General features: G+C 44.5%; 2 protein-coding genes across 3 annotated transcripts; one reads left to right on the plus strand and one right to left on the minus strand.

Annotated features, from left to right (window-relative positions):
• Window positions 1–2,266: 2,266 nt before the first annotated feature.
• Window positions 2,267–10,238, plus strand: LOC116214885 (protein ESSENTIAL FOR POTEXVIRUS ACCUMULATION 1). 2 transcript variants are annotated; one of them, XM_031550372.1, is made up of 10 exons: window positions 2,267–2,438; window positions 2,866–2,954; window positions 3,092–3,988; window positions 4,100–4,220; window positions 4,309–4,491; window positions 4,841–5,356; window positions 5,457–8,022; window positions 8,549–8,742; window positions 8,841–8,900; window positions 9,460–10,238. In XM_031550372.1, the coding sequence occupies exons 1-10, from the start codon at window positions 2,366–2,368 to the stop codon at window positions 9,849–9,851; spliced, it is 5,091 nt and encodes a 1,696-aa protein (XP_031406232.1). In that variant the 5' UTR covers window positions 2,267–2,365; the 3' UTR covers window positions 9,852–10,238. The 2 variants fall into 2 exon arrangements, with proteins under 2 accessions (XP_031406232.1, XP_031406233.1); XM_031550373.1 differs by having other exon boundaries at window positions 4,841–5,188.
• An 880-nt stretch (window positions 10,239–11,118) lies between these two features.
• Window positions 11,119–12,546, minus strand: LOC116214886. The gene is made up of 3 exons (XM_031550374.1): window positions 11,899–12,546; window positions 11,489–11,742; window positions 11,119–11,403 (listed from the first exon to the last, which is right to left on the minus strand). Coding segments are annotated over exons 1-3 (546 nt in total). The 5' UTR covers window positions 12,190–12,546; the 3' UTR covers window positions 11,119–11,402.
• Window positions 12,547–12,648: the final 102 nt, after the last annotated feature.

Raw genomic sequence — 12,648 nt, forward strand, 5'->3', positions numbered from 1 at the left:
TCAGCCGAACGTAAGCATCGACACATTTGTCAACATGGGTCTCACTTTTCTCTTTCACTCGTCTCTCCCAATGAAATTTTGGGATTATGCCTTCGACTCGTCTATTTTTTTCATTAATTAACTACCGACTAAGTCTCTTACGCTTCGATTGGTTTTACATTCATGTTTTTAAAATTTTAACTCTAACTTTAACTCTACTCACTGCACAACAAAAATCAACAATTCAATTATTACCTTTTTTTTTCAATTTTTAACCATTCAATTCAATTTTTAATATTAAATTCTCTCAACTATCCATTACTTTTTCCATAATTCAACAGCACAATCATTACTTTTTCTCAATTATTCATTACTTTTTCATACTTTTTTTTACACTTTTTCTCATAATTGAATAACACAATCATTACAACTCAATTAAAATCAAAACTCAACTATACTTAACTCTAAAACCAAACACACCATTAATTTCAAGTCTTTATATGAGATTATTTATGGTCGCTGCCCTGATTACTCTGTACTTGGAGTTTTTGGGTGTTTCTGTTACCCATACTTGCGTCCATACAATTGTCACAAGTTAGAACATCGTTCTCGCTTGCGTGTCTTTTTTGGTTATCCATTTAACTATCATGGATATCGGTGTCTTAATTCTGCCTCCGGTCAAGTTTTCATTTCTCCTCAGGTTGTGTTCGATGACGCTTCATTCCCATATCGATCTAGTATGCCTATCTCTATGAACTCGGAGACATTACTACTGGGTTCGACACAATCTCCTGGTATGTCATCTATTTCCTTCTCTAAGACTAATAATCCTCCTGACTATCCCTCCGAACCTCATATTTCCCTTCCATCATTCATTACTAATCATCATCTTGTAATTACTAGTTTTAAAGTTGATGTGAGAGCAACAGCTCCTAGGATCTCTGATCAATCTGCAGGTTATGTAGCTCCTATAGAGGAAGCTCCCGTGGCTACTATTGAGGCACCCCCGAGGACTCAATACATGGTCACATGGTCCCAAGATGGTTCCTTTCTTGCTCATCATTTTGTGATTTATCGTCACCCTATTGCCTTCACTGTTTCCATTGCTCTCCAGGAGCCAAGGTCTTTTGCTCAAGCTTGAAAACACCCTCAATGGCGAGCGGCTATGTAGAAGGAGTATCAGGCGCTGCTTCAGAATCATACATGGGATCTTGTCCCTCCATTTTTCACCCAGAATGTCGTTGGTTGCAAATGGGCATATCGCGTCAAGCAAAAGCCTAACAAGACTGTTGATCGTTACAAGGCTCAACTCGTAGCCAAAGGAGTCAATTAGACATATAGTTGATTATGATGAGACATTCAGTTCTGTTAACAAGCTAGTGACTATCCGTATAGTGCTCTCCATTATGGTCTCATTGCAGTGGCTTATCAGACAGCTTGATGCAAATAATACCTTTCTCCATGAACATCTGTTTGAGGAGTTATATGGCTCAACCTCTTGGGTTTATCGATTCCTCTTGTCTTGATCATGTTTGTAGACTCCATCGCTTTCTATATGGTCTCAAATAGGCACAACGGGCATGGTTTCAACACCTCAGCAATTTCCTATATCAACTCGAGTTTTCTGACTTGAATGCAGACCTTCATTATGATTATGATTATAATTAATCTATATAATTTTTGACAATATAATAACATAATAAAAACGAATGAAATTTAAAAATAATATTTAAAGACTTTAGACCCATATATTGCACGGGTAAGTTAATCCAGTATATCTACTCATTTATTTGGGAAAAGCACAAAAACTCTCCATTGTGATTTGAACTTGAGACAAATTGCATCATGTGATTTTTCTAAGGACAAATAACATGGTTCACTTCGTGAGACATAATAGACCTCCTGGTTAATTTTTTCATCACTTTTAGTTCGAGTACCAAAAGTGACGAAAAAATTAACGGTGAGGTCCATTATGTGTGACGAAGTGAATCACAAAATGTTATTTGTCCTTAAAAAAATTACGGGATTTAATTTATCTCAAATTCAAACTACAATAGGAGTTTTTGTACTTTTCCTATTTATTTTTCTTCTAAAATTTTTGTGCGAAAAATTCACTCATACCTTGGAAGGTAATATCTTGAAAAATGGAAAGAAAATTGGTGACGAGGGACCCACGAACATAATCCTTTTACCAAATCTAGGGGCGTTGGCTAACCTGCGCTGGGCGCAACTCGCTAACCTGCGCAGAGAGCCGCTTCATCTCCTCCTCTTTAAGCCCTGCAGCCCTCCTCTCTCTCCCTCCCTCTCTCTCTCGGCTGTTTCAGAACTCAATTTTAGGGTTTTTGCGTCTCGGACTTCGCTCTCCGCAGCTCACCTCCGATCACCAATGGCTCATAGCGCTGGCTCCGGCACTCGCCCCCACCACCTCTCCGTCGCACCCCCACTCCCGATCTCCAAAGGTATTCCCTTTCTCCCTCCCCTTCTCCGTTTCCGCTTTGAATTTGTCTGCTGGGGTCACTCGTTCGATTCTCCGTTGTCACATCTTCTCATCGCCGGCGAGCCTTCCCTCTTGAAAGCTGCGTCAATCCATTGACTCACGGGGCTAGGGTTTTGGCCCGTCCCCGAGCTGCCATTTCCTGTTTGAGCTTCGAATTTTCATCCTTTCGCGGTTTCTTTGAATGCGAATGCCTCAAATAATGCATTCAATTAATCCCGAAGTTTTAGCTCTGGGAAAGCTCTTTCCTTCCCCCAGTGTTTTTCGTGCTCCCTTTGAGGAATTTGAGCTCAATGCAGATGTTGATTTGCTAAAGCTATATCAGTCGTGGGTGCTCTTCATTGGCGTAATTGGAAGCTAAACTTATGCCTTTTGTGTGGTTGCTTGTGCAGATGTTCAAGGGCTGGAGAATCCCGTCCCGCTTTCACCGCAGTGGCTTCTGCCGAAGGCTGGCGATGGGAAGCTTGGAACAGGACCTGGCGTATGTGATCGCTCCTCAGACATTAGTTCTAGCTTGCTACTGTTTTCAGTTTATGAACTTGCCACTCTGTGCTTAACTGGAAGATAGTACGAGAGGAACCACATCGGAGTAAAGATGTGTCTTTTTTGTTAATGCAGGAAAGCCATTTTTCTCCTTATTCAGCTCCTGGGAATCTCTCTGGCAGCAAGTCCTCTGGAGAAGGTGAATCTGTCAAGAAGAAGGATGTTTTCAGGCCATCCTTGCTTGACATGGAGACTGGTAACCGTGACCGTTGGCGCGATGAGGAAAGAGATACTAATGTCTCAGCTCGCAAAGATCATTGGAGGGATGGTGACCGAGAACTCAGTGACACTCGCAGAGTGGAGCATTGGGACAACCCAGCAAGACAACACTTTGGAGAGGGTCGCCGTGCTCCATCTGAGCGGCGAAATGATCTGAGTAATAGGGAGAACACTAATGACCAACGGCGCGAGAGCAAATGGAATACACGTTGGGGACCTGATGATAAGGAAAGAGAAGTGTCGCGTGAGAGGTTTAACAACTCTGGGAAAGATGGTGACATACTTGCTGATAAAGGCACTGGTCACGCAAGCAACCATATGAAGGATGACAGGGAGGGAGATCACTACCGCCCGTGGAGAGGTTCATTCATGCAAAGTCGAACAAGGGTAGAGCCTCCTCTCCAGCAAAGCCCAATAATGAACAAACAGGAGCCCACCTTAGCCCCTGGTAGGGGACGAGCGGAAACTGCCCCTATGACCTTTTCTTTTGGACGTGGAAGAAATATTTCTGTCGGGAATCCGACAAATAGTGCTTCTATGCATTCTCTAGGGGCAACCAGCGACAAGGGTGATATTAGCCACGGAGAGGCTTCTACTTTCAGATACAATCGGATGAAGTTGCTGGGTGTGTACCGAACAATGGATATGAGATCTTATAGAAATCTAAAAGATGGGTTGGTACAAGTTCCACTACTGACACAGGAAGAACCAGTAGAACCTTTGGCTCTTTGTGGACCCAGTGTGGAGGAAACGGTAAATATATTATTATATATACACATGCAGATAAGCATACTCATTATTCAGTATTATTGGTGATTGAAACATGTTCTCTTTGTGGATTGATTTGTTTGTTGCTGTGAGTAGGATGTTTTGAATGGGATTGATGCTGGGGATATAGTGAGTAGTGGCGCTCCTCAAATAGCAAAAGATGGATCATTTGGAAGAAACATGCTGGATAGTTCACAATCCAGAAGAAACAAATTTGGTAATCATCCTTTCCAGAGGTTGTAATATTCTATTATTCACGTGAAAGTTAACCAGTGATTGAATTGGTTTTCTGCTTCCCATTTCAGGAAGTACAGAAGAGCTGCCCTTTCATGTGGATGAATCTGGTGAACATGTTGAAACATCAAAGGGATTTTATGCCAATACTGTTGAGGGATTACCTCCTGAACAACGAAAACTCTCACATGACTTCAGCTCGAAGCAGGACTCTGTAGAAGCTCAGAAGATAGATCAGAACAGGAACTCAAAAGGTAAAGTTAAAAACCATGCGATAGATGAACAGGGATAAATGCAACCTGCTGAGGATTTGTTATATTGAACTCGCTGATCAAATCCAGGAAATTGTGTTTAAAGTATCTTGCTGATCAATTAGAAACTAATCCAATTTATATGTGCCTAACAAGTTACTGATTAGTTGTCCTGTTTTCTTCTTATTGTTGAGTATAATTCTCTGATAAATATCATTTACCAGATCAAGGCTCATGTAATGCCTGGCATAGTTTGATTATAGCTTTATTCTCCTTATTGTGAAACAGAAGTGTCCTCTCGCTTGAATATGCATGCAAATTTATCTTTTAAGTTGTTACTTTATTGCTGCAGCTTTTCTGAAAGATGAAGAGAAATGGCATACAAATGAAGACCCTATCCTTGAAAGACAATCAGCTGCCCAGCAGGAAGCAAGGGGTCTTCAACAGACACCTCCAGAAAACTTGATCCTGTGCTATAAGGATCCCCAGGGTGAAATTCAGGGACCCTTTTCAGGCAGTGATATTATTGGATGGTTTGAGGCTGGATACTTCGGCATAGATTTGCTTGTTCGTCTGGCAAATGCTCCAAGTGGCTCACCATTCCTGTTTCTTGGTGATGTTATGCCCCATCTACGTGCTAAAGCAAGACCTCCGCCAGGATTTAAGACTCCAAAACCAAATGAAATGGATGAGCCGGCAGGTAGGACAGACTTGAGTAGTGTTGGTAGTGCTCATGCTGGTTTGGGTGGGATCGATTTAATAGGCAATGATCTGAGGCGCAAGCAGGCATCAAGAACAGAAGCTGAAAATAGGTTTCTGGAGTCACTGATGTCTGGAAGTGCTAGCAGCATGCCCCCCTTCTCTGAAGGTTGCTCTGCAAAAAGAGTTGCTTGCCTTTTGTGATTGTTTGCGGTGTCATATTTATAAATTGAGACATCATTTTTACTATGTTTGTGTGCTACTTGTAGGCCTGCAAGGACAGAGAGAGAGGCATCCGACTATCGGGGCCACTGCTGAAATAGATGGTGGAAATGCATTCCTGATGGCTAAGAGAATGGAGCTTGAAAGGCAAAGGTCGATGTTGAACCCCAACCAATATTGGGGAAGAGATCCTGTGATCCCATCACCAGAGGTTGTCCAGAATTCAATTCCTCATTCAACCCTTCTGTCGTCAGTGGCTGATGGTACTAGATTACCTCAGTCACAGAGTCCTGAGTTGATACCGATCCTTCAGGGATTGTCTGAGAGACCATTTGCTGGTGTTAATACTAGTGTGACCAGTTGGTCCAACTTGCCCAGCCAAGGTAGCTTGGACCCAATTCAGGAGCAAATAGGTTTGCATCATGCCCAGAACTTCTCTTCTCAAGGTCTGCTGGGTTTGCAACAACAGAGGCTTCAATCCCTGAGTCAACCTTCTTTCTCTAATTTGTTTCCTCAACCTGTGGATGGTGTTTCTGCTAATCTAACAGCTGATAAGTTAATGTCTTCTGGCTTGTTGGAAGATCCGCGACTATTGAGTATGTTGCAAGAGCAGCAATTATTGCGGTTGCATTCACAGGTGCAAGCTCCTGCACAGCAGCTGTCATTGTTAGATAAAGTCCTGCTGCTTCAGCAGCAGCAGCAGCAGCAGAAACAGGAGCAGCAGCAGCAGCTATTGAGGCAACAACAATTACTCTCTCAGATTTTATCAAATCATCCTCCGAACCAGCATTTTGCTGAGCCTTCGTTTGCTCCCTCACAGATGGGAGCTGCTCCTATGGATCCTCAGCAGAGGCCATTACAGGAGTTGTTTCGTGTTGGAAACAATGATGTGAACAGTTCTAACTCTGCGAACTTACCTCCACAAGTCAATCAAAATATTGGCCATAGTGCTGGTACCGAGGCCTCTTTGCATCTGCCTCACCAAATTTTTGGGAGTTTTAACCATCAGATGGGCTTGGCTGCTCCAGTCCCTGGGCTAGCCGAAACTATCCATCAGAAGGAACAATTGCCCTTCACTGCTACTGTTGAAATGTCTATACCATTGGATGTTTCAGGTAGATCTTCAGTGGGGGGACCCCATGTTGTGGGAGCACCGCATGCTCCTGAACATCTGATTCCACACACTGGTGGTGCTGCTGTTCAACCTGTCATGACTGCAACATCAGAGCTTACAGCTGATCCTGCTACTTGCGAGCGTCCAGTCATGGCTGGAACTTGTGAAAATGAATTGGCTGTGCCTGAACAACTTGATGGCAACCAGATTCAGCAGGAAGCTACTCTTGATAAGCCTCTTGAAGAAAATATCATGGAAGAGCAGGTGGCATCAGATGTAAATGTTGTTGAAGAGCGTGAGGTTAAGAAAGTCCCTGAGAAGAAATCCAGAAAGCAAAAGTCATCCAAATCAAATTCTGCTTCTGAACCGGCAAAGGGGCTGAAAGCTAATGCGACACTGCAGGCGGCACAGTCTGAGACACTCGGGAAATCTCAGCCTAAAACAGTAGAGGAGAACATTCCATTTGTGGAGTCTCGGGACAGGAAGACCTCAATTCAGGAAAGCGCTCCTGAAGATATTAAAGCTGACAGGGCCGAGGTCAAGGCTGATTCCAGGCAAAATGGGTCCGTCTCAGTTCCAAGTGCTCAACCTGGGCAACGAGCTTGGAAAGCTGCTCCTGGTTTTAGGGCAAAGTCACTGCTGGAAATTCAACAGGAAGAAGAGAGGAGAGCGCAGGTGGAAATTGCAGTCTGGGAGATCACCACTTCAGTCAGTACTATGAATGTGTCAACACCTTGGGCAGGGGTTGTGGCCAACTTAGACAGTAAAACTTTTAGGGATACTGCTGGAGATGCCAGCGCTGTGGCGCCTATTATGGCAAAAAGTGAAATTTCTCCTAGCTCATTGAGTCGGAAGAGCCAACTGCACGATCTGTTTGCGGATGAAGTTGGACCCAAGTCCAGTCAAACGCAGGTAGAATTTCCTGTTCCAACTCATGTTTCGGCTGTGGAGGATGATGAATTTATTGAGGCCAAGGAAAGTAAGAAGAGCCGCAAAAAATCTGCTAAAGCTAAGAGTGCTGGGGCGAAGGCTCCAGTTGCTGTTGCAGCTGATGTGCCGGCTGCTTCAAGTCCCCTCGATAAAGTTAAAAGCTCTCGTGCTGTACAGGAGGATAGGGAAGTACTGCCTGCAATTCCATCTGGTCCTTCTCTGGGAGACTTTGTTCCTTGGAAGGTGGAGTCATCAAATTCTACCCCTGCACCTGCTTGGTCCATTGACTCTGGGAAGCTTGCCAAGCCAGCCACATCATTGAGGGACATCTTGAGGGAGCAAGAAAAGAAAGTTTCTTCTGTCGCAAACAATCCAATGCCCGCACCTCCAAAATCTCAGCCCATTCAGAGTGCTCAACGAAGCACATCATGGTCGCTTTCTGGGTCATCTCCTGCTAAAGCAGCCTCTCCCATCCAGTTCAATTCCCTTGCTTCATCTCAGTTGAAGCATAAGGCTGACGATGATTTATTCTGGGGTCCGATTGATCAGTCGAAGGAAGAAGAGCAACGGTATGATTCCATTACTTAATACTCTTGAATGCTTAGACATCAATCTACCTACTCGTATCTGCTGCTCTGATGTGCATTTAGGATTGCCAGTATAATATTTTATGATTTTTTAGTTTAGCCAGATATCAGGGATTCACTGATTGACGCGGAGGTTATTTCAATGTCATGCTTTTTAATGGGTATATATATATATAATATATAATATAATTAGTAAGAACCAATTGTGTTGGAATTCGTGGATTATCCAGTTAGATGGAAATACCCACTTCCAAGTACGGTATTTGGTGGATGTAATACATCGCTTAAATAGATTTCTCAGGGTAATAGAATTGGATTGCCAAGATGGGATTAATAGTTTTTCTGATTCGGATTTCTTGTATTCTCACTCTTTGCCTGCTAGCAATTATCACCAAAGCATTGCTTAGTTCCTTTTACATAGTTGCAGTTTGATTGTTATAGTTCTATTTAGGGGGTATTGAGGGTCAAAGGTTTGATTGGTTTTCCTTATCTGGTTTCTTTGAAGCAGAATGGACTTTCCTGGACTTGGAAATCAGGGTGGCTGGGTTACCAAAAGTACTCCAGTGAAAGGAATGGTTGGGGGGTCATTAAACCGACAAAAATCTGCTGGAGTCAAACCTGTTGAACGTTCTCTTTCATCATCACCTGCATCAGCTCAAGCATCCTTGAAAGGGAAGAAAGAAGCCATGAACAACCATTCAGGCGAGTTATATGACAGCATACCCATGCATACTTCCCTTTTAAGGTTTTACTTTTGTCATGATGTATTGACTTATTATTGTCTTAATCTTCCGTTGCAGAGGCAATGGACTTCCGAGATTGGTGCCAGAGTGAGTGTGCGAGGCTCATTGGGACAACAGGTATTATTACCTAACCTAATGTTTTGTCTCCCTCTTATTTGATGATCCAGAGATGTCAGACAAAACCCGTAGAACACGTCTGTAGTATTTTTCCTAAAAAGGAGTTAATTTTCCACGAGCAGCTAGCAGTTTATTTGTATTTGTTATCACAGAGGGTTGTAGAAACAGCGGTTAGTTAATGGTGGGTATACTAAACAATACTCTTGGGATTAGGGAATGTTAAAATAGAATGTCAGATATCTCTGCTCTTTCCTTCTCGTCTCTGTGTCCTTTATTCCCTCCCTCTGGTCGTGAGGCCCTCCAATGTCTTTCCTATGTACATAGTCCGGCATAACTTTTTCCTACGGATTCTAGTACCACTGTTTTTACTCTTGAAAATGGCTTGAGATGTGTCTTTGCTAACAAGCTAGTTCTAGAAGGAAATTCTAGGCCTAATCCATGCCAATCAAAACACAAATCTCGAGGAAGAAGTGATATAACCCCCCCTAAGCTTAGCTCACGTCCTTATGGTCTTTTGAATCTTCTTTGATACCTACTTGTTCTGTTTACACTTTGCCAGATATGAGCTTTCTGGAATTCTGCGTGAAGCAGTCGAGGTCAGAGGCAGAGTTGCTCCTGAAAGAGAACTTGGGAGCATATGATCCCAATCACGAGTTCATTGACAAGTTCCTCAACTACAAGGAGCTCTTACCTGCAGACGTGCTCGAAATAGCCTTCCAGAACCCAGGCAACCGGAAGGTGACTGGCTTCAACATCGTCGAGAAGAAGTCCGCCGAGAAAACGGGCAGCGCAGGAGATGACGCAGAACAGGAATTGGCTGATGGGGCAACCTCCAAAGGTGGGGGCAAGAAGAAGGGGAAGAAAGGGAAGAAAGTGAACCCCTCGGTTCTGGGATTTAACGTCGTGAGCAACCGGATCATGATGGGTGAGATCCAAACCGTTGAAGACTAGTGGAAAGGAGCTGCAACCAGATCACGATGGGTGAGATCCATACCATCGAAGACTACTGGGGAGGGAGCTTTCTCAATGCTGCGGCATCACTGACTGTACATACAAATTGATCTTTAGTTCTGTGCGTATCTATAGACGATTTTGTGATTTTCCCTTCTAATTATAGACCGAATGGCTGCAGAAGTGTTTTGAATCTGCTCCAGAAGTTTTGTTTGTTCTGTAGGATATAGTTTGGGACTTGGGGAGAGGCTGTTTTTGGTTAATACTTATGAAGAATGGAAGCTTTGACCAAACCCATTGACTTTGAGGTCCGCTCTTAGTCGTTGCCTCTCCGTGCCAGTTGGAGTCGACAAAGTTAGATATTCAATTCATTCGTTTTGAGCTGAATTCTGCGATTTGCCGAGGTTTTTACTTGTCCCATTAACACACAAAGACCACCTTGTTATCGACCTATAATATGGATCTGCCGGACGAGTTTGTAATCTGATCCTTGCAGAGTCGCGCCCCCAGAAGTTCTGCAACCACCGACAAAGTGACTCCGATGTTCAGAATGAACTTAAAAGATTTGGTTCATTGGTTGCCATCCACAGTAGCCACCCCCGGGTTGCCTCTTGCTGACACATTTGTGTTGCGCCCTCGACTTGAACAGTGCCATGCACTAGCCGTTCCCGGGCGAGAAGCGTCTCGCCGACACTTACGTTAACAGCTTAAACCAATTGTGCTCCAGCTTCTGCCATTGGATCCGGCCAGCACAGCCCCTTTCCCTTTTCACGCGGTGGCGCCCCCATCATTACGTGTAGTCAGAGTTCTTAGTTGACATTGGACATTATTCAGTTTTTGCAGTCTCAATTTCATCAAGCTGGGGTAGCAAGAGCTCGTCAATAAATTCCTCAGCTCGGAGAAGCTCTTTTGTGCACGGAGGCTCAAGTACCTGAGCAACAGAAAAGGTGACAGACCGTGATTTAGCAGATGGAACGACCTCTGAGGGTGGAAGCAAGACGAAGGGAATGAATCGAATGAGAGTCCTTTGGTTTCGGGATTCAAGGCTGTGAGTAATTGGACCAAGTCGAGTCACATCCGAGCCATCGAAAATAAAAACTAGTTGAGGCCTCTACATCTCATTTCGGACCGGCTCACTCCGTCTTTGTGCAAAAGAAGTCTCAGCTGAACACGGTTCCAGCATCTCGATTTCTTGCCTCTTCGTTTGTTATTAACACTTTATTTCCCTCGAGAGAAAATTCCGAATCATCATAGGAAGGAGAAGCCATAAGATGTAAAGGGTCTGACATATTCCCAAGGCACAGATTTATTCACAGTTACATTCAACTGGCAAGATTTTACATAGTGGAGAGTGGAAAATGCTATTCTTTGTATCTCTATCATGATCCAACTTCTAGTAAATATGGTTTATGCATAGGCTTCATAACATTCGCCCATCCGAAATGGTAGCTCGTCCCGAACATCCTCCTGATAGTCCTGCTTGTGGAAAATATCCGGTGGCTTCTCGGCCTCCTTTGTTCGATCGGGAAAGCTCCTTCGCCTAATGTGCACTCTGGACGGGGAAAAAACAAGGCGGCGTCAGAAGTAATGGAGCAAGCTCGCTTGCAATAATAAAACAGATGACAATGAGAACTGACCAACGATTAAGCAGGAAATACAGGTCGGAGGAATCATCATCAGAAGAAGAAGAGGATAAGAAGGTCGGATCGAGGGAGAGCTTAGCGATCTCCGAGATGGCGGCTTCTCGGACGGAGGGGACTTCGCTGGCCAAGGAATCATAGGCCGCTTGGAAAGCCTCCGACCAGAACCGAGGCAGCCTGCTGCTGCTGCTGCTGCTGTGAATGTAGACTTCCCACATGTGCCTCACTACCTTCTCCCTCTCCTCCACTTCCTGCCCAAAGAAGACCAATAAAAATTACAACTTTACCGTCAGATTCAGCAGCCCTGAAGCTTCCGAGCAGGCATCAATGGCGGATAAAACTCGGTTTCCGGTCCTACCCAGAAACAAAATACGATGAATTTCAGCTCAGAAGCACAGCTCGTTTACCAGGATATCGAGATCCTCGTAAAGGGGAGCATCAAAGAGGCGGTCGGAGAGACGGGTGAGGTTGCCGGCGGACCACTTGAGGGTGACGGAGCCGGTGAACATGGACCAAAAGGCGAGGAGGAGGATGGCGGCGAGTACCCACAGCTTGTACTTGCGCTTGCCGAACAGCCCGCCGCCGCCGCCCTCTGAGCTCTCTCTCTTTGCTGCCGGCGGAGGAACAGGAGCTGCAGCTGCTGCCGCCGATGCTGTCGGTGGGTAGCGATGATGATGATGAAGGTCGTCCTTGCTCATGTCGGGCGAGGTTTCCGAGGGGAATTCGGATTGGGCTGCTGCTCTGACTCCGAGGAAACCACCAATCAGTTCACTCGCTCTGTCACTCGTCCCCTCCGCACATTCACTCACACAGACAGTGTGTGTGTGTGCGTGTTAATGGCAGCTCTTTTTGCAGAGGAGAAAGGTAACCGACTGGGTTGGACGAGAGCCATTTAACAAGAGCATCGATCAATCAATATATTGCCCCGTTGTCATCGGTCAACATGTCGAGGATATCTCGTGATTTTAACAAGAAAGAAAAATAAAAGGTTGGTATGAATAATTGCACGTTCTGGATTTTGGCTAGATTGCGAGTACGAGTAGAACCAATTAGTACCCAACTCCGATGACTCGTTGGAGTGTAGGAATTGATGCCTGTTAGATTTATACCTAGATTTATCGAAACCCGGAACCCTTCAAAGTCGAGTGAGTGATTGT

Source organism: Punica granatum, chromosome 7, assembly GCF_007655135.1.
Source record: "Punica granatum isolate Tunisia-2019 chromosome 7, ASM765513v2, whole genome shotgun sequence".
NCBI lineage: Eukaryota > Viridiplantae > Streptophyta > Magnoliopsida > Myrtales > Lythraceae > Punica > Punica granatum.

Excerpts from the sequence above, each read along its gene's own strand:
- LOC116214885 (XM_031550372.1), top strand. The coding sequence starts at position 2,366 with ATGGCTCATAGCGCTGGCTCCGGCACTCGCCCCCACCACCTCTCCGTC. Across the intron at positions 2,955-3,091 it reads AGCTTGGAACAGGACCTGGC|GAAAGCCATTTTTCTCCTTA; the intron begins GTATGTGATCGC and ends TTGTTAATGCAG. Across the intron at positions 8,901-9,459 it reads GAGGCTCATTGGGACAACAG|ATATGAGCTTTCTGGAATTC; the intron begins GTATTATTACCT and ends ACACTTTGCCAG.
- LOC116214886 (XM_031550374.1), bottom strand. The coding sequence starts at position 12,189 with ATGAGCAAGGACGACCTTCATCATCATCATCGCTACCCACCGACAGCA. Across the intron at positions 11,743-11,898 it reads ACGAGGATCTCGATATCCTG|GAAGTGGAGGAGAGGGAGAA; the intron begins GTAAACGAGCTG and ends TTCTTTGGGCAG.